Source organism: Gossypium raimondii, chromosome 2 (assembly GCF_025698545.1).
Source record: "Gossypium raimondii isolate GPD5lz chromosome 2, ASM2569854v1, whole genome shotgun sequence".
Lineage (NCBI taxonomy): Eukaryota > Viridiplantae > Streptophyta > Magnoliopsida > Malvales > Malvaceae > Gossypium > Gossypium raimondii.
In genome coordinates, this window is record NC_068566.1 from 45,490,512 (window position 1) to 45,508,826 (window position 18,315).

General features: G+C 35.2%; 4 protein-coding genes across 6 annotated transcripts; 1 reads left to right on the plus strand and 3 right to left on the minus strand.

The window, feature by feature from the left end:
• Positions 1 to 377: 377 nt before the first annotated feature.
• On the minus strand, positions 378 to 2,468 carry LOC105789132 (tubulin beta-9 chain). The gene is made up of 3 exons (XM_012616378.2): positions 1,983 to 2,468; positions 1,647 to 1,916; positions 378 to 1,372 (listed from the first exon to the last, which is right to left on the minus strand). Exons 1-3 carry the CDS (start codon positions 2,374 to 2,376, stop codon positions 699 to 701), a joined length of 1,338 nt encoding a protein of 445 aa, XP_012471832.1. The 5' UTR covers positions 2,377 to 2,468; the 3' UTR covers positions 378 to 698.
• A 1,453-nt stretch (positions 2,469 to 3,921) lies between these two features.
• Positions 3,922 to 6,734, minus strand: LOC105789131 (tubulin beta-9 chain). Its single transcript, XM_012616377.2, has 3 exons — positions 6,239 to 6,734; positions 5,858 to 6,127; positions 3,922 to 4,878 (listed from the first exon to the last, which is right to left on the minus strand). The coding sequence occupies exons 1-3, from the start codon at positions 6,630 to 6,632 to the stop codon at positions 4,205 to 4,207; spliced, it is 1,338 nt and encodes a 445-aa protein (XP_012471831.1). The 5' UTR covers positions 6,633 to 6,734; the 3' UTR covers positions 3,922 to 4,204.
• A 5,596-nt stretch (positions 6,735 to 12,330) lies between these two features.
• LOC105789133 (actin-depolymerizing factor) lies at positions 12,331 to 13,291 on the plus strand. 2 transcript variants are annotated; one of them, XM_012616379.2, is made up of 3 exons: positions 12,331 to 12,437; positions 12,524 to 12,789; positions 12,883 to 13,291. In XM_012616379.2, exons 1-3 carry the CDS (start codon positions 12,435 to 12,437, stop codon positions 13,031 to 13,033), a joined length of 420 nt encoding a protein of 139 aa, XP_012471833.1. In that variant the 5' UTR covers positions 12,331 to 12,434; the 3' UTR covers positions 13,034 to 13,291. The 2 variants fall into 2 exon arrangements, with proteins under 2 accessions (XP_012471833.1, XP_052483596.1); XM_052627636.1 differs by lacking the exon at positions 12,331 to 12,437 and having other exon boundaries at positions 12,518 to 12,789.
• Positions 13,292 to 14,410: 1,119 nt separating this feature from the next.
• Positions 14,411 to 18,092, minus strand: LOC105789134 (probable LRR receptor-like serine/threonine-protein kinase At1g63430). 2 transcript variants are annotated; one of them, XM_012616381.2, is made up of 13 exons: positions 17,715 to 18,092; positions 17,404 to 17,542; positions 17,246 to 17,317; positions 16,998 to 17,141; positions 16,764 to 16,913; positions 16,533 to 16,649; positions 16,383 to 16,447; positions 16,018 to 16,266; positions 15,704 to 15,909; positions 15,496 to 15,628; positions 15,260 to 15,417; positions 14,971 to 15,186; positions 14,411 to 14,897 (listed from the first exon to the last, which is right to left on the minus strand). In XM_012616381.2, exons 1-13 carry the CDS (start codon positions 17,797 to 17,799, stop codon positions 14,652 to 14,654), a joined length of 1,980 nt encoding a protein of 659 aa, XP_012471835.1. In that variant the 5' UTR covers positions 17,800 to 18,092; the 3' UTR covers positions 14,411 to 14,651. The 2 variants fall into 2 exon arrangements, with proteins under 2 accessions (XP_012471835.1, XP_012471834.1); XM_012616380.2 differs by having other exon boundaries at positions 16,368 to 16,447; positions 17,715 to 18,090.
• Positions 18,093 to 18,315: the final 223 nt, after the last annotated feature.

Consider the following 18,315-nt stretch of genomic DNA (forward strand, 5'->3'; position numbering starts at 1 on the left):
ATCCGACCTGATTCAGTAACCTTAAGTGTAGTTTATCCTTTGAAATACCATGCTTGTCGGGTTCTTACCTGCATGCTAAGGATGGTGGATCTCATAGTCGAACAGGAGGCATAAGTGTTTCTCTTTCTACCCTTGACGGTTATGTCATAGGTGGCGGGATCGCAACATTGATAGCATCCAACCTAATTCAGTAACCTTAAGTGTAGTTTATCCTTTGAAAACTATTCTTGTCGGCTTTTTACCTGCATGCTAAGGATGGTGGATCTCATAGTCGAACAGGAGGCATAAGTGGGGGGGGGGGGGGGTTGTTTGTGCTAAAAGTACCAAATACACACGACAGAGTACAAGATAAAAAGAAACACAACAGAGATAAAAAGTGATACAAACACAACAGGCAATACTAAGATTGCATCAACAGAGTTCACATACACACAACCAAATATCCCACATGATAAAAAGTACAAGAGGCATACTTTAATAAATAGATTCGCAGCCTAACATTTGCTCCCACATTTGTAAGCTAAATTTGTGAGAGAAACGAACCTGACTGCTGAAAATTATTGATAAAAAACAAAGCAGCAATACTAGTCTGTAAATCGCAAAGATAGCAGCAATAAGCGATTCAGATGCTGGAAATCAGCAAAGCAGAGATTGCACAACCGAATGTCCTACATGATAAAAAGAACAAGGAGCATCCTTTAAGCCTCTTCCTCGTATTCCTCATATTCCTCATACTCCTCGTCTTCTGCAGTGGCGTCCTGGTATTGTTGGTACTCTGAAACCAAATCATTCATGTTGCTCTCAGCTTCTGTGAACTCCATTTCATCCATCCCTTCTCCAGTGTACCAATGCAAGAAAGCTTTTCTTCGGAACATGGCAGTGAATTGCTCGCTCACCCTCCGGAACATCTCCTGGATTGAAGTAGAGTTCCCTATAAATGTGGATGCCATTTTCAATCCACTCGGAGGAATGTCACAAACTGTGGATTTCACATTGTTCGGAATCCATTCGACAAAGTATGATGAGTTCTTGTTTTGCACATTGATAATCTGTTCATCAACTTCTTTCGTACTCATCTTGCCACGAAACACAGCTGATGCTGTGAGGTATCGACCATGTCGAGGATCAGCAGCGCACATCATGTTCTTGGCATCCCACATTTGCTGTGTTAGTTCTGGGACAGTTAAGGCTTTGTACTGCTGGGAACCACGAGACGTGAGAGGTGCGAATCCGACCATGAAGAAATGCAGCCGGGGAAATGGAACAAGGTTTACAGCAAGCTTGCGGAGGTCCGAGTTCAGCTGACCAGGGAAGCGAAGGCAGCACGTAACCCCACTCATGGTGGCAGAAATCAAATGGTTGAGGTCTCCAACTGAACACCAAATATCGCAGAGGCAGTCAAAAGAATCTAAACTCATGTGGCTCATTCTACTTCATCACTAATACACAGAAAAACGGCCCCATGTCTGTAAAGTCGTTAGTTCCTAGTTTTAACATAAAAAACTATTGCAGATATGACAGAATCATAGATAGACGACGTTGGATTTATCAAAACAACACATAATTATCAACCAAAACAAAATTTTCAGAAGCAAACATCCAGATATACTAAACAAACAGTGATAAACAAGAAAGAAAGTACTTACAACTGGGTGTAGTGAGCTTGAGGGTACGGAAACAGATATCATAGAGAGCTTCATTATCAAGAACCATACATTCATCCGCATTTTCCACCAGCTGATGAACCGAGAGTGTTGCATTGTACGGCTCAACCACAGTATCAGAAACCTTAGGAGATGGGAACACCGAAAACGTAAGCATCGTTCGATCCGGATACTCTTCCCTGATCTTGGATATCAACAAAGTTCCCATTCCAGATCCAGTTCCTCCCCCCAAAGAATGGCATACCTGAAACCCTGTAACCAAACAGAGGCTCAATTCAAAGATAAACCAGACTGAACCTTTAAATTAACGAAAATTACCTTGTAAGCAATCACAATTCTCGGCTTCTTTTCTGACGACGTCTAGAACGGAATCAATAAGCTCGGCTCCTTCGGTGTAATGACCCTTGGCCCAATTATTTCCAGCACCGGATTGCCCGAAAACGAAGTTATCGGGTCGGAAAATTTGTCCAAACGGGCCGGATCTTACGCCGTCCATAGTACCGGGTTCCAGATCCATTAAGATGGCGCGGGGAACAAAGCGGCCGGAACTTGTTTCGTTATAGTAAACGTTGATACGCTCCAGCTGAAGCTCCGAGTCGCCGTTGTATCGACCCGTTGAGTCGATTCCATGTTCGGTGCAGATAACTTCCCAAAACTTGGATCCAATTTGGTTGCCGCATTGACCACCTTGAACGTGAACGATTTCTCTCATTTTCTCGGGAAAGTGACGGAAAGTTGAAGGGGAAAAAAATGCACCTTAGAATACTGGACTGAAGAGTGAAGAGACAGATATTTTCTATGACCCAAAAAAATGGATTTTCATTTTTATAGAGGAGTAACGATTTCCGTTCGGTTCGTAACGGACGTTACGTTTTAGTGGGAAATTGATTTCTTTGAAATCGGGATTGTTTCAGTGCTTATGCGTAAAATATCGCAACTACTGAGTTTATTACGTGGCTTCTTTTCAATGGAGGAGCAGTGAAATTAGTGTGGGACTGACATTAGCGGATCCTACAGTATTAATTTATTAAAATCATCTCCATGTGGTTGATTACTGAATCACCGACATAAAACTATTTCTGAAAGATTAAATAAGTTATTCATAAATTGGGTAAACTAAAACTAAGGTCCCTAAGCTATTAGTATGCTTACAATCTCATCACTTAACTTCAAAAAGTTACAAAACGATCACTAAACTATTTGAAAATTTTTAAAGTCCATCTAGCGAGTTCCAAGCAACAATTCGATGACCGGTACTGTGGACCCATCGACGAATAGAAGAACATACTTTAGATCCAAGTCAATCTGAAATTCAGTGTCGAAGATCGGAGAAGAAAGTTGTTTGTATTTTAGTTCAAAGTTGTTTTATGAAAAAAACCGAACTATAGAAGAGAAGAGAGAGCTTTCGATTGATGCAGGTGGTGGGATATAGAAGGCCATACAACAATGATTTTAATAACCTAGTGACTTAAATAAAAATTTTTGAATAGTTTAATGACCATATTGTAATTTTTGAAGTTAAGTAACCAAAACGTTAATTTACTAATAGTTTAGTGACTTTGGGTAAAATTTACCCTTTATAATTAGCCTTTTAAAATGAAGTTGATGATGATTGGTTGAAGTAAAATGACTTTATTTATTTAAAAGAAATATATTCTCCAAAAAAGTTAAAAATATATAAATATTTTATTATAATTTATTTTATGTTGAGCTATTCCTTTTATCTGTAACATCGTACCATACTTTGAAAATAATGTGTCTTAATTGACACCTGTACAGCTGTCTACCCTTTTCTTTTGTTGTTTTCATAGCAGAGGACATTCAGACAAAAAAACAGACACGTGGATTGTTTTTTGGTTTTAATTTTAATATAGGATAAAAATTTTTACTAAGTTTTAAAGGATATATATTTAGACATTTTTCTGTAAAAAATTTACATGTTTAATTTTTATTTTAAATAATAAATTTATAAATTACCCATATATTTATTCTCGAATTGATTCTATGGTATTATTATTATACCTCCTCGAAATATTTTATTTTTAAAAATTAATGTAGAAAAATAATTTAATTTTAATATTTTTATTCAAACTGAACTTATATAAAATTTTAAATTTATTTTCAGTTAAACTGATCTAGGCTTAGAAAATAAATTTAAATTTTTACTTCACCCGACTAGACTCATAAACAATTCTAATTAATACCCGGACAATTCCCGATCTATTTCTTCCAACCCATCAGTCAGTCCGATTCGAAATAAAGAAACGCTGTATATGGGCTCACAGCTTAAAACGTTTTATGAGCAGTATTAGTGAGAAACAAACTGGCTGCTGAGATTATTCATAAGAAAACAGAGCAGCAATATAAGTAGTCTAGTAGAACAACAGAAAATTAACACTAAAGTGATCCTCATCCAAGCACCCGGCAATGCCGACATTGCACCAACAGGCTTCACATGCCCAAAAGCATAACAAAACCAACCAAATATATCCTACCATTATAAAAAAGAAAAAGAAAAAGAAAATAACAAGGAACCAGCTTTAAGCTTCTTCCTCGTACTCCTCGTATTCTTCATACTCTTCGTCTTCAGCAGTAGCATCCTGGTATTGTTGATACTCCGAAACCAAATCATTCATGTTGCTTTCAGCTTCAGTGAACTCCATTTCATCCATTCCTTCTCCAGTGTACCAATGCAAGAAAGCTTTTCTTCGGAACATAGCGGTGAATTGCTCGCTCACCCTTCGGAACATTTCTTGGATCGAAGTCGAGTTCCCTATAAATGTCGATGCCATTTTCAATCCGCTCGGAGGAATGTCACAAACGGTGGATTTCACGTTGTTTGGAATCCATTCGACAAAGTAGGATGAGTTCTTGTTTTGGACGTTGATCATTTGTTCGTCGACTTCTTTCGTGCTCATCTTGCCACGGAATACGGCTGATGCCGTGAGGTATCGACCGTGTCGAGGATCAGCAGCGCACATCATGTTCTTGGCATCCCACATTTGTTGTGTTAGTTCTGGGACTGTTAGTGCTCTGTATTGCTGGGAACCACGAGACGTGAGAGGCGAGAACCCGACCATGAAGAAATGTAGTCGGGGGAACGGGACGAGGTTTACGGCAAGCTTGCGGAGGTCCGAGTTTAGCTGACCCGGGAAACGGAGGCAGCATGTAACACCACTCATGGTGGCAGAAATTAGATGGTTAAGATCTCCAACTGAACAATAAATACTGAAAGTTAGACCCCATGTGATTTTCTTTTTCTTTTGATGAAATAAAAACAAATTCACATGGGTTTCTCTTTCAATGAACCCCAGTGAGACCCCATGTGAATTGACCACTGTATTCATGAAAATGCATAATTCTAGCATCAATGAAAACAATAGCCTAGCAACTCACCAAAATACTAGCATCAATGAGAACCTTATCATAAAATAATCATAATAGTTATTAATTAGTGACCCATGTGCCAACCCCATTATTGTATTCTCCTTAGAAGTACCATACCTCTTAAACCGTATAACCAAAAACTGGGAAATGCCAAAACCAAATTTTTAATCTTATTTTCTATATCTACATTTCATGTATGTTTTATAATTTATTAATTTTCGGGGTTCGTAGTAATTCTTCCCAATAATATTGTTTCTAACATTCAAACCTGAATTATTTTTTTAGAGTACAATATAATTTACCACCACTAGTAACCCTAATTAAATGAAACTTTCATTTTAAGCCCCTCCAAGAAGTAAAGCTATTAATTAAAGTATTTTAATCTTTAATAAATAGAAAATTTACACTTCAGAAATTTTTAAAAGTAGCAATTCACAATCTAAGTTCTTTTACCACAAAATATATAATTTTAACCCCTCCAAAATTTTATAGTTTTATCTCAACTCTCTTCAAACAATTCCAGGCTTCACCCTCACTTACTACTTCACCCCACACTTCATTCTTAATTTAATCTCTATCTTAAGCAAAATGCTCTAGAAAGTGAAACCCAATGTGAATCCCAATTGTATGTGTGCAACTCTACATGCATAGGCAGTCAAAAAGAATATAATACTCATGTAGATCATTCTACACTACCATCAATATACCAAAAATTGGGTTCATATAGTGGAACATAAACAAGAAGATTATGGATCTTATATTAAAACTTCATTTTCTAGAAAATCAAAAAGAAAAAGAATACTTACAACTAGGAGTAGTTAGCTTGAGGGTACGGAAACAGATATCATAGAGAGCTTCATTATCAAGAACCATACATTCATCTGCATTTTCCACCAGTTGATGAACAGAGAGTGTTGCGTTGTACGGCTCAACCACAGTATCAGAAACCTTAGGAGATGGGAACACCGAAAATGTAAGCATGGTTCGATCCGGATACTCTTCCCTGATCTTGGATATCAACAATGTTCCCATTCCAGAACCCGTTCCTCCTCCCAAGGAATGGCATACTTGAAACCCTGTAACCAAACCGAGGTCCAATTCAAATATAAACAAGAGCTAACTCTTTAAAAGGAATGGTATGCCTTGTAAGCAATCACAGAGCTAACTCTGTAAAAGGAATGGCATACCTTGTAAGCAATCACAGTTCTCGGATTCTTTTCTGACGACGTCAAGAACGGAATCAATAAGCTCGGCTCCTTCGGTGTAATGCCCCTTAGCCCAATTGTTACCGGCTCCGGATTGCCCGAAAACGAAGTTATCGGGTCGGAAAATTTGTCCGTACGGCCCGGATCTAACGCTATCCATAGTACCAGGTTCTAGATCCATTAAAACGGCGCGAGGAACAAAACGACCGCAACTTGCTTCGTTATAGTAAACGTTGATCCGCTCTAGTTGAAGCTCCGAATCACCTTGGTACCGACCCGTTGAGTCGATGCCATGTTCGGCGCAAACAACCTCCCAAAACTTGGCTCCTATTTGGTTGCCGCATTGACCACCTTGAACGTGGACGATTTCTCTCATTTTCTCGGGAAAGCGACGGAAAATTGAAGAGGGGGAAAAATCAAAGAAGGACTACAGATTTTTAAGAATACAGGACTGAGGAGAGTGAACTTATTTGCAGGTGAAATGGGAGCTTCGTATTTATAGAGGAATTAATGGTTTCCGTTAGGAACGGACGTTCCATTTTCGTGGGAAATTTAATTTTTTTTGAAATTGGGATTTGTTTCGTTGTTTTCGAGTAAAATCAATTCCATTTACTGAATTTAATTCGTGCTGTCTTTTGATTGGATGGACGGAAAGTTAGAGAGAAAAAAATTAAAATTTTCTTTTCGCTTTTTGAAATTGGGATTTGTTTCACGCTCCTCTTAAATGTAAGAAAATAAATTTAATAATTATACTTTAAATATTAAATTTTAAAAATTATAGGTCTAAATTTAAAAATATAAAAATTAAATTAAAATATATTATATGAAATTATTAAAACTAAATTTAAGTGGTCAAATAAAAATTTATGCATAATTTAGTAATTAATACTGTAATTTTTTTAGGATTGAACTAGTTCTTTTTTCCTACTATGCACGAATTAATTGTGTGTATTAATTAAAATATATTATATGAAATTATTACAAATCAGTTGTAAATATTATTATTAAAAGGTAAAAATAATATAAATATTTAATTTTTATAATTATGATAATTTAAATTATATCAATATAATATAAGACCAAAAATTAATATTTAAAATAAACTTGAATCAAAAAGGTATTTATATTAAAAATTAATCTGTATGATTTAAATAATATTTTTAGTATATTTATCATTTATCTATTAAAGAAAGAAATAATTTTATATATTATATATGAAATTGAATTTTAATAATTAAAATAATGAGTTTGCATGAATGAATGTGTAAAATTTATTGGATGTATATTAAAACTATATATATAAGGACTTAATATTAAGAAAAAAAGAGTTAAAACTGAATTATGTGTGTACATATTTCTATATTTTTCCGTAATCTATGACTAAATCAATTACAAAAAAATTATTAACATATATGATCCTTGTTATATGAATGGGTATTCGATATTGATATGTTTTTATAAGGAAATTAGATTGAAATAATATTCATTTTAAACTTTAGTCAATAAAAATACGTAAATAATTAACATGTCAAATAGCAATTTTTTAACTATGCCATATTAAAATGCTTTCTTTAATTGTAACTTTAAAATGCTATAGTGTATATATATACATATATATATATTAAAATGCTTTCCGATTGAGTCTCAACTCGATTGGTATGGGTATTGTTACTAATGCAAGAGGACGTGAGTTTGAGTGTGCTAAAGCGCATTATTCTCCTATTTATAGGTTGGAGAGAGACTCTAAGTAATTCTAGGTATTGTGTCAAAAAAGTCAGAAATGATCTGAATATATTATATATAATAATAATAAAAGGTGAATTAGTCCTAATGTTCCCAAGCATTAGACTTGCACATCATTCTATATATATATATTGAACAATCTTATTATAGGTTCTGATCATATCTGCTCTTTTTGTCACAATGCCTAGAACTACCCATAACCCCTCCCCAACCCATAAATAGGAGGATAATGCACTTCAACACACTCGAATCTACGTCCTCCTACATTGACAATAATACCCTTACCAATCGAGTTAAGACTCAATCAGACACATCATACTATATTTATATGTACTATTTTCTTTTTCATTTTTTCTAAGGAAAGGAAACATATATTACCATGTTTTGATATGTTGAACATTTATATGTTATTTTTTTAATTAATTGAACCGACGGTTAAACATGATTTATTTATTTAAAATTTTATGTTTTTTAATTTATTTATATTTAATTAAAATTAAATCAATGATTAAATCGGTCGAACTAAAAATTAATAAATTAATTGATTTGACTATCAATTCGATTTTAAAAATCGCAGCAAATAAAGGTATCAGGTTAGTGAAACAATGGCTGTAAACATTTGATGGCAAAGGCAAAAAGCAAATCCTTCACTTCTTTTTATTTTGGAAACTTGCATTTTACTCTCTCATCTCAGCTCATCTCATCTCCCCTTTTGAATGACTGAAAAAAGGGTTGCTATTCATTATCAAAGGACGAAATTGATTAATGTTGGAAGTTGTAAGATAGATTCTTAGGGTTTTTTTTTTCTTTTTTTAATGCTTAAGAAGCCTTGTGTGTAAAGCAAACTACATATCCCCAACTATTTTTGCTGTCATTGAATGACTTCATCTTCTTATAAATCACTCCAACAACTTTCCATGATTTTGCCTTTATGCTCCCTTGTATGTGGTTGCTTGAAACTCAATTTGTCAATAATTGCTTTGGCTTTGTTTGAATGCAATGGCTGTTTTATTGTGTCACGTTTGAAACATTTTTGTGTAGTGACTTGCTTGGATTGCAATGTTGTAGCCACAACCGAGGAGATTCAACTTTAAAAATGTTCTTAAAAATTGGATCGGTGTTGAACTGAATATTTTATCGATTTTTTTTGTTATAATTAAACTTTTAGATTTATTAGTACCGGTTTGTTATGATACTAACAATTATCAATCTATTGACCCGCTAGTCTGTTGGGTCCTGACCTGTATTCTGTATGGGTTTGTACATGCATAACGCTCGCACATGTGTAGTATGAGCGAGCCCCAAATGATGACGCATAATACGTAATATGAGTTCGCCTACACATGGTGTGAACCCTATGTATGCGAACCCACTTCAAGTATTCACGTGCTAACCCTAAAGTAAGGTACATGTTATCATGCATGCATGGAGACCTACCTAACATGTTATATCTATGAACAGTGACAGCATCATATAAATACAAAAAATTTATCCATTTTAGGGTAGACACAAAAAAGATCCGACACGGTTAATCTTAATTAAGTCAACCCTTGCATCCATTCCCCTATACTCTATGTTTTGTGTTCAAGCACCAAAAACGATACTTAACTCTCTTGATAGAATTGCTCGATCCTTTTGGTGGGGACATGATTATCATAAACGTGGACTGCACTCTGTCGATGGGAGCAATTATGCAGGCCTATGCATCTCGATGGTCTCGGGATACGCCAGTCCAAGTACATGAATGATGCACTAGTAGCTATGCAAGCATGGCACATACTTTCCAATCCACAGGGGTTCATGCAGCGAACCCTTCTTGCGAAACACTGCACGAAGCAAAATTATATGAAGGTAACGAACAAAACCACTAATTCCTGGACATGCAAGTGTGTACTGCGAGGAAGGATATATGTAGTCAAAGAATAGATATTCAAATCTGGGATGGAAATAGAGTGTCAAGATTCAAGCATGGTTTGGTATTGCAACAGTATGCGGAGCAAGTATTGCCAAGTTTGCCGATTACTTGCATAAGACAGCAGGGTCAGTTATCATGGCATAATACTACCATCCAAGAACAATTACATGATTCTTGGGCAACTGAAATGCCTTCCAAGTCATTCTCAGTCCTGAAATCCGGGGATCGTTTTGTCTAGAAATATAGTTATAATGGGAAATTAATTCAGTGTTAAGGAAGCGCAACTTCCTTCACCAACCTCAGACAAGCCAGGTATCTCTGATTAATTGGCGTGTTTTCTGGAAAATCAAGCTTCCATACTCTTTTTTCTTTGGAAAATCATCAATCAAAACCTCCCAGTTTAGTAGACCAGTGAACGCTATCTACCTAACGTTCATAGTATATGCCCAATGTGTCATGCTGATCCAGAGACCATAGATCATTTATTTCGCACATGCACGTTTGTTCGCGCTATCTGGTTTGGTTCGAACCTTGGTCTCCGAATTCATAATACTACTATTCCTCCTATCCGGGGGTGGGTTATGGCAACAGGATGAACCAGCGGATATCATGAAGACAAAGGTAGTTACGGTTTGGCAAATTTGGAGACACAGAAATCAGGTCACCTCCTAGATCGCCTCCTAGTCACCCAGCGAGATTGCCCAGCACCCAGCTCACCATTGCCCTCCAGCATCCCTGCCATGCTTCGCATAAAGCCTCTGCTACACCCTCCCTTCATTCCAACTTCACTGCACCATTGCATTGCATCAGGCAGCTTGGCATGTGATACCAGTCCCGGGATAGCCACACAACACGGTGACCAAATGATCAATGTTGAGATGACAAGGGCAGGTGGATGGGGGCTTTGTATGAAGAGCTAGGGATGGGACTTAAACCATTTTGTGAAGGGTGTGGAGACTGGGGACAAAATCAATGAGCTGATGGGGAACAAAATGATGAAAATGGAAGGTGCAATAATCAACGAAATGGCAAAGCAAAGGTTAGAGGTTGGTGGGGGTTGTGAGAAGATGATGAAGACACTTTTTCAAAGCTTGAAAAAGAACCGAATACATTTTTCTATAAATTTTTATAATTTAAATATTTTTTAATAAGTCCTTATAAGCATTAATAAGTTTAAATTATTTTTCTATATTTTTATAAGGGTAAACTACATCCATGGTCACTTTTGTTTACCTTGGGTTACGTTTTAGTCACTTATGTTTGAAATGTTACGTTTTAGTCATTTACGTTATCATGTTGTAACATTTTAGTCACTGAGCCGTTAATCGTCGTTAATGGTGTAACGGTAAGCTGACATGACACGTTAAATCATCATTTCAAACAAAATTTTAGGTTAAATTATACAATTGATCCCCATATTTTTTTCGTTTTAAGTAATTTAATTTTTTTTCTTTTATGTTCTTTAAACTTTCTTTTTTTTCCATTATCTTTTGTTTCTCCCTCTATTTTCATATCTTTCTTATTTCTTTTAACATATTAGGAAGTCGAAAAAAAGAAGTAGGAAGTCGACTATCATCATTTGCCTATAACCAAAACCCATAAACCCATAAACCCATACCATGCTTCTTTCTTCACTACCAATTCGACTTCCTGGTATGTTAAAAGAAATAAAGAAGGTAGGAAAACAGAGCGAGAAGCAGAAGAGAATGGAAAATAAAGAAAGAAAGTTAAAAGAACATAAAAGAATTAAATTGCTCAAAACGAAAAATTATGGGGACCAATTGTATAATTTAACCTAACATTTTTGTTTGAAATGATAATTTAACGTGCCACGTCAGCTTACCATTACACCATTAACGACAATTAACGGCTCAGTGACTAAAATGTTACAACACAATAACGTAAGTGACTAAAACGTAACATTTCAAACATAAGTGACTGAAATGTAACCTAAGGTAAACAAAAGTGACCATGGGTGTAGTTTACCCTTTTTATAATTATCTAAAAAGTTATGGTGATTGAGAACCTAGACAACCATGTGTCTAGGTTAGATGGACAACAATTTGTCCAAATTTATCCTAAAGTATTTTTAAATATAATATTTTAAAAATTTTATTTATTTTTAAATTTTTTTAATTCGGAATACACAAACATATATCTTACCATTAATCTTTTCATTATAGTATAACTATGATGTGAACCCAAATTATTTTTGAGTCGGACCAACACCCAACTAATATACTATAACTTAGGATGTATCTCATGAGTTAACATTATGATACTCCTAAACATAGAAAAGCTACTAGAAAACCACTAAAAAAATTTCAACTCTAAAATCTCTCATCTTCCATAAAAACAAAAATTTTAAACCTCAAATAACCCCTAAAATCAAGGATCCCATTTCCTATTTAACTACACACCATCACTTCCTTGCTCCCTCCTCTCCCCTTTCACTACTTCACACCTCTCTCAAAGCCCCCTCCTCCCCCTCTCCTTTTCCTCTCTCTCATTGGTGGCAAAATGGTAATGTTTCTTTTAATCCTCATTACAACATCATATGATTATGTTTTCTTTTTATAAAATTGTGTCATTGATGGATATGGATGCAGGCAAACTCAGCATCGGGCATGGCAGTAAACGATGAATGTAAAACCAAGTTCTTGGAGCTAAAAGCGAAGCGAAACTACAGGTTCATCGTTTTCAAAATAGAGGAAAACCTCCAACAGATTGTAGTGGAGAAAGTAGGTGCACCCAAAGACAGCTATGAGAAATTATGTTCCAGTTTGCCTTCCGATGAGTGTCGTTACGCTGTCTACGATTTCGATTTCACCACCGATGAGAATTGCCAAAAGAGCAAGATTTTCTTCATCGCATGGTATCACCCCCCCCCCCCGCCCCCAAACAATTGCATGAAATATTTTGTTATACGTAAATGGCACTTCTTCATAAAATTCATGTTGCATTACAGGTCACCAGACACATCGAGGGTGAGGAGCAAAATGTTGTACGCAAGTTCCAAAGATAGGTTCAGAAGAGAACTGGATGGTGTTCAAGTTGAATTGCAAGCCACCGATCCCAGTGAAATGAGCTTTGATATCGTCAAAGAAAGAGCCTTCTAAAATAATGCTTATATTGCCAAAAAATGGGGGGCATTAAATATTTTTCTTTTTAAATTTTCCTATAATCATAAATATTATTGGAAATTTAGGAACTGATCATATTATGTGTTATGGTGTCAAAGATGGAGTCGGCATCATCGGCTTGGATTCATGGGGTTGTTGAAAGGTTAAGAAAAAACTATGAGCGGGGGATCAATCATTTTTCTTTTATTTTAATTTTGTGTAATTATCTTTATATATGTTTTTTTAAGTGAATAACTCATTATTTTCGCTCATTTTTTTAACAATCTTGTTATAGTTGGGATCATTTTTTTAAGATAATATTTAGAACTACCCATAATCCTCTCTAACCCATAAATAGAAATACTTCGATCAAATTTACAAATTTAGGAATTAAGTCCATTTACTTTTCAAATTTCAAAATATAAGTATAATTATTAACTCTGTTAACATTTGGGCTTGGATTTTGAAATTTGAAAGTGAGGGACTAAATTCTTAGAGTTAAAAGTATATGGATTAAATTCTAAATTTGTGAAGAATATAGGGACTTATGTGGCATATTTTAACCATTCTATTATGTGTATTTATATTTTTATTTTTAATTAAAAATATGAAATGACAAAACATCATTAAATTAATATAATTTACTTTGTAAAGTAATGATATTTTATGATTATTCAATTGAGTTAGTGCTCAATTGGCTAGTGGCACCCCATTTTTCTAATAAAAGATATGAAATAACAAATACACATTTATAATTTACTTTGTAGAATAAAGACATTTCCATCGTTACACAATTGGATTGATGTTCAATTGACTCCTTACACTAAAGACCAAACTCGATAATGGGTTTATATCAGTAAATATATATATATATATATATATCAAAGTAGTCAGTACAGCACCGGTGGATACACACATTTTTCTACTGAAATTGATACGTATCGGTACCCGTTTATTTCGCCGTATCATTTCGACTTTATTAAAAAAATTTAAAGAGTATATCTAATATATATATTTTTAAAATACAAAATATTTATCAATTATATAAAATACTAATCAATAAACTCTAAAGATGAAAGAAAATCTAATGCATTAAACCTCGATATAATCCGTACTAACATACCTATCAAAGGTTGAAAGAGTTGTTTGAAATCAAGCTAGGGGCTGAAATTTTAGAGATTTAGGAATTCAACAACAGAGCTTAATATTTTCTTAATATTCTTTGGTGTCTGACGCACCATGTTCTACCCTGTATGATAAAAAACTGCCGATGTTCCATTTTAGTACTGAAACAGTGCGCACTAAACCGACATCCATGATATAGATTGTATATATATATATATATAACTGGTTATGTAATTTTCTCAAGATTACTAGAAGCAATAAAACCAACAATTTCTTTGTGTATGATGCTAAGAACAACATCAACATAATTTACAAACATAATCAAATGTTTTATGATTTCAGAGATTTTTTTTTTCTCAACATCCAATGGGTATATAAGTGAAGCCAAATGTTTATCTTTGTTTGGCATGGCAGAAGCATTTACAAAGATAAAAAAGGGGTTGTAAAACTGTATGTATTTGATGTACAGTGTGTTCAGCTTTTAAATCAATCATGATGAGAGAGCAAGTTCAGCCCACGCCAAAGAAGACGATTTGAACTCGATCGAAACCGATGTGTCAATCTTACTCTCCAAAACCGAGCTTATTTCGTCCATCGATGGTTGTTTCGAAGAGTCTGGTTGAATACAAAGGCATATAACTTCGCAGATAGCTTTGAGGTCTTCGTATCTGAAATGTTTTAACTCCGGGTCTAATAGGTAAGACATTACTTCCGGTAACTCGAGATAGTCCTTCGCCTGCAAAATGCATTAGAGCACATGAATGCAAGTTTATCGATAACATGATGACGACATTAAAAGTTTTGCTTACCCAATCTATCAAGGAACCTTTATCCTTGCAAAATGGAGGCCTCCCACTGATTATTTCAAGCATAAGTATACCGAATGCATGGATGTTTCCGTGGATGTCTACATGGCGTTTTTCAACGGAATTAGGAAGTAGACAAACGGCTCCATTGTTGCCGACGGAGCCGGAGTTCTTTTCCGATCTGGAAAGAATACTTTTCCAACTTTCGAAATCAACCAACTGCATGATAAGATAATTTCTTGATCAGAAAGATATCCCCGGAATCCGAGGTAATGAACAAATTATTAGATACCTTGGGAGAAAAATCCTCTGTAAGATACACGGCACTTGAGTTTAACTCTAATATAGTGAATGGTGGATCAAGTTCTGTATGAAGATATTTAAGTCCTCGAGCAATGCCGAGAATAATTCTCATTCGCCTTGTCCAATATAATTGAGATCCTTCACCGTCTGCATGGAAATTGATCACAATGGTAAAAACATGCTAACCATTGCATGTGAACCGAGCAAGAGAGGAAGTATGCTTACAATGCAAATGCTCATAAAGTGTTCCATTTGATGCGTATTCGAAAACAAGCATCCTCGTAAATGGAGTGCTCTCTCTACAGTAACCTAATAATTTCCCTATGTTCTCGTGATTCAATCTTGCCAATTCTGCCACCTGCATAGCAATTTAACCGAAAATTTAGAATCCGATTACTCCAAGTTCGTCACATTGTTACACGATAACAAGTACCTCTCTTTGGTAATAGAGCTCGAGATAACCAGTCCAGCGCTCTTCTTTAATGCAGAGGGATATCACAGCAATTTCCGGCCCACCCTTCATGGTACCTTTATAGACCAAACTGTCAGGAGAAGAACCGATAATGTTGCTAAAGTCTTCACAAGCTACTTCGAGCTCTTGCCTGCTAAATTTAGTGACGTCTTTCAATAACTCAGAATCTGTGAAAAAATTGTGATGTTAAATCAATATTGTTTCAAGGAATAAACTACAAAAGTTAATCCAAGGAAAAATAGGCAACGGCTCAACAGCATATACAGCAAACTAACCTATATACACCACCACATGATCCTTCCCACTCCCGGACTTTTTCCAAGGGATTATGATTGCGGACTTGCTATTGCATCTCTGGAAAGCGGTAAGGAGAGCGACGAGAAAGAGAGATCCCACCATAATTCCCGTCACGATTTCAAGTGCCAAGAGCCACGCGGGTTTCGATGCTTTCATACGCTTTGCAACATCTTCGGCACGCTGATGCTTAGGGCTGGGTGCTTGGTGACTTTCAGAAGACTCGGCACCTAAAAGAACAAATATTTTCACCGTCAACCGTTACATCATCATTATAAAACAATTTCATTGTAATAAGACCATCGGCTAGCATTGATAAAAGGTTACTTACAGTGTATGTATATACCGCATTGTGAGCTGGGACGCTGTTTAGTATTGTTGGCCTGAAGACAGTTCCCTTGAAAGCTTGCGCTGCATTAATAATACGGGAAAAACATGAACCGGTAGTATAAAAAGAAGCCAACACACATCAATGATATACAAAAATAAAGTTTACCTCGGAAGGTGTTCCAAGCACTTCGGAATTCTTCCAATCAAAAAATTATAGGAGAAATCCGCCACTTTTAACTGAGATGAGCTACAAAGTCCGGGTAAGTTTGAATGTGTCGCATACCTGTAGTGTAAAGAATTATTAGATATCAACTTTGAAATACTAACACAACCAATGGCGCATATAGATTATAACCATCCTATTACAATGGTCATGCATCCTCTGTTTCCTACTTACATTCCACGCGTATTAGCTGTAAATGTTGAATTGCTATAAGCAGGAACAGCTCCTTTAAGTCTATTTCTATCGAGTCGAAGTTCCTCAAGATACTTTAAGTTGCCGAGCTCAGCAGGCAGGCTTCCTGTTAACCCATTTGACTGAAGATTTCTGTGATAACAAAAGAAAAAGCCATTAATAAGGAAAAAAAACAAGTTCATTTCCTTAAATCAAGGCCGATAAAGTTTACATTACATCTTCACCACACTCGATAAATTCCCTAGCTCCGGAGGAATCGGACCAGTCAACCGGTTCATCCCTAGATCCAAGACTTTGAGGAACTTCAACATGCCGAGTTCTTTCGGTATTATCCCTAACAGCTTGTTTTTTTGTAAAGTTCTAGAAAAACACAGGTAAGTATGTATCAACTACGACAATTCTAGACCGATATAAGTTGAATCAAGAACATGGCTTTGAACAAATTCGAATAAGAACCAACATACAGTTCTTGTAAGTAGGTAATTTGGCCTATTTCTGGTGCAAGAAATCCCTTCAAAGATGAAGATGATATGTTTCTGCAACAAATTAAGAAACATGATTACACTAAAAACATACATCAATTGTGTAGTAATGTTTATGAACATGTTGGATCAAAGCTTACATCTTTATAACATGTTGTCTCTCTTTATTACAAGTAATCCCAAACCATTCACAAGGATCAGAATCTAAAACATTCCAATTTGACAGAACCAGATGTGGGTCTTCATATATATCTTCCTTAAATGTTGTAAGAGCCATAACTGCAAAGAACCAAAGTTCCCCCAACTTAGCAACAAAATTTTGAACACCATTGAAGCTAGAATTTACAGTTAAGATCCTTATTTCTACTCACATTTTACAAGAAACCAAACAAGATCTGCAAAAGAAAAAAAAAACCCAGAAAAGTAAAGACTAAAAGGAAAAGCACATTACCTTCATCACTAGGAAAAGAACGAGAAGTGACCAAAGAAACACCATAAGAAAGAAATAGAAGAAGCAAATAAATGTATGCCATCATTTTCTTTTATCACCAACAAGTAGAATTCATCAACAAGAGATGTGGGTTTTATGAAAAAACTGAAACTAAAAGTAAAGTTCAAAGCTTTGGTGCATTAATCTACTGGAAATGGGGATTCTTTGTTTAAAAAAGTACAAAGAAAAATGAAAGAAAGCAAGAACAAAATAATGAAGAGATATAAAGATGCTAGCTTTTAATGCAAAACTACTGGGTTTAAAGCTTTAAGATTTATCAACTACCCACGAAAGCAAAATCACTTGAAAATAAAAAAGGGGGAATATTATGAAAATAAGAGAGTGTGAAGAAAATCAAAGAGGGAGTGAAATAAAAATGTGAAGTCTTTTCAGGGAAAATAATAGGAAGAAAAGTGACGTGTGAAGGAAAACTTGGATGTAATTGAAGTTTTCAGTGAACAAGATTTATTTTATCACTAAAAATTTTATCAACTTTGAATTAATATATTGAAATTATAAGATTTAAGTAAGTATTATCTCTACTCTCTAATCTGATAAAGCT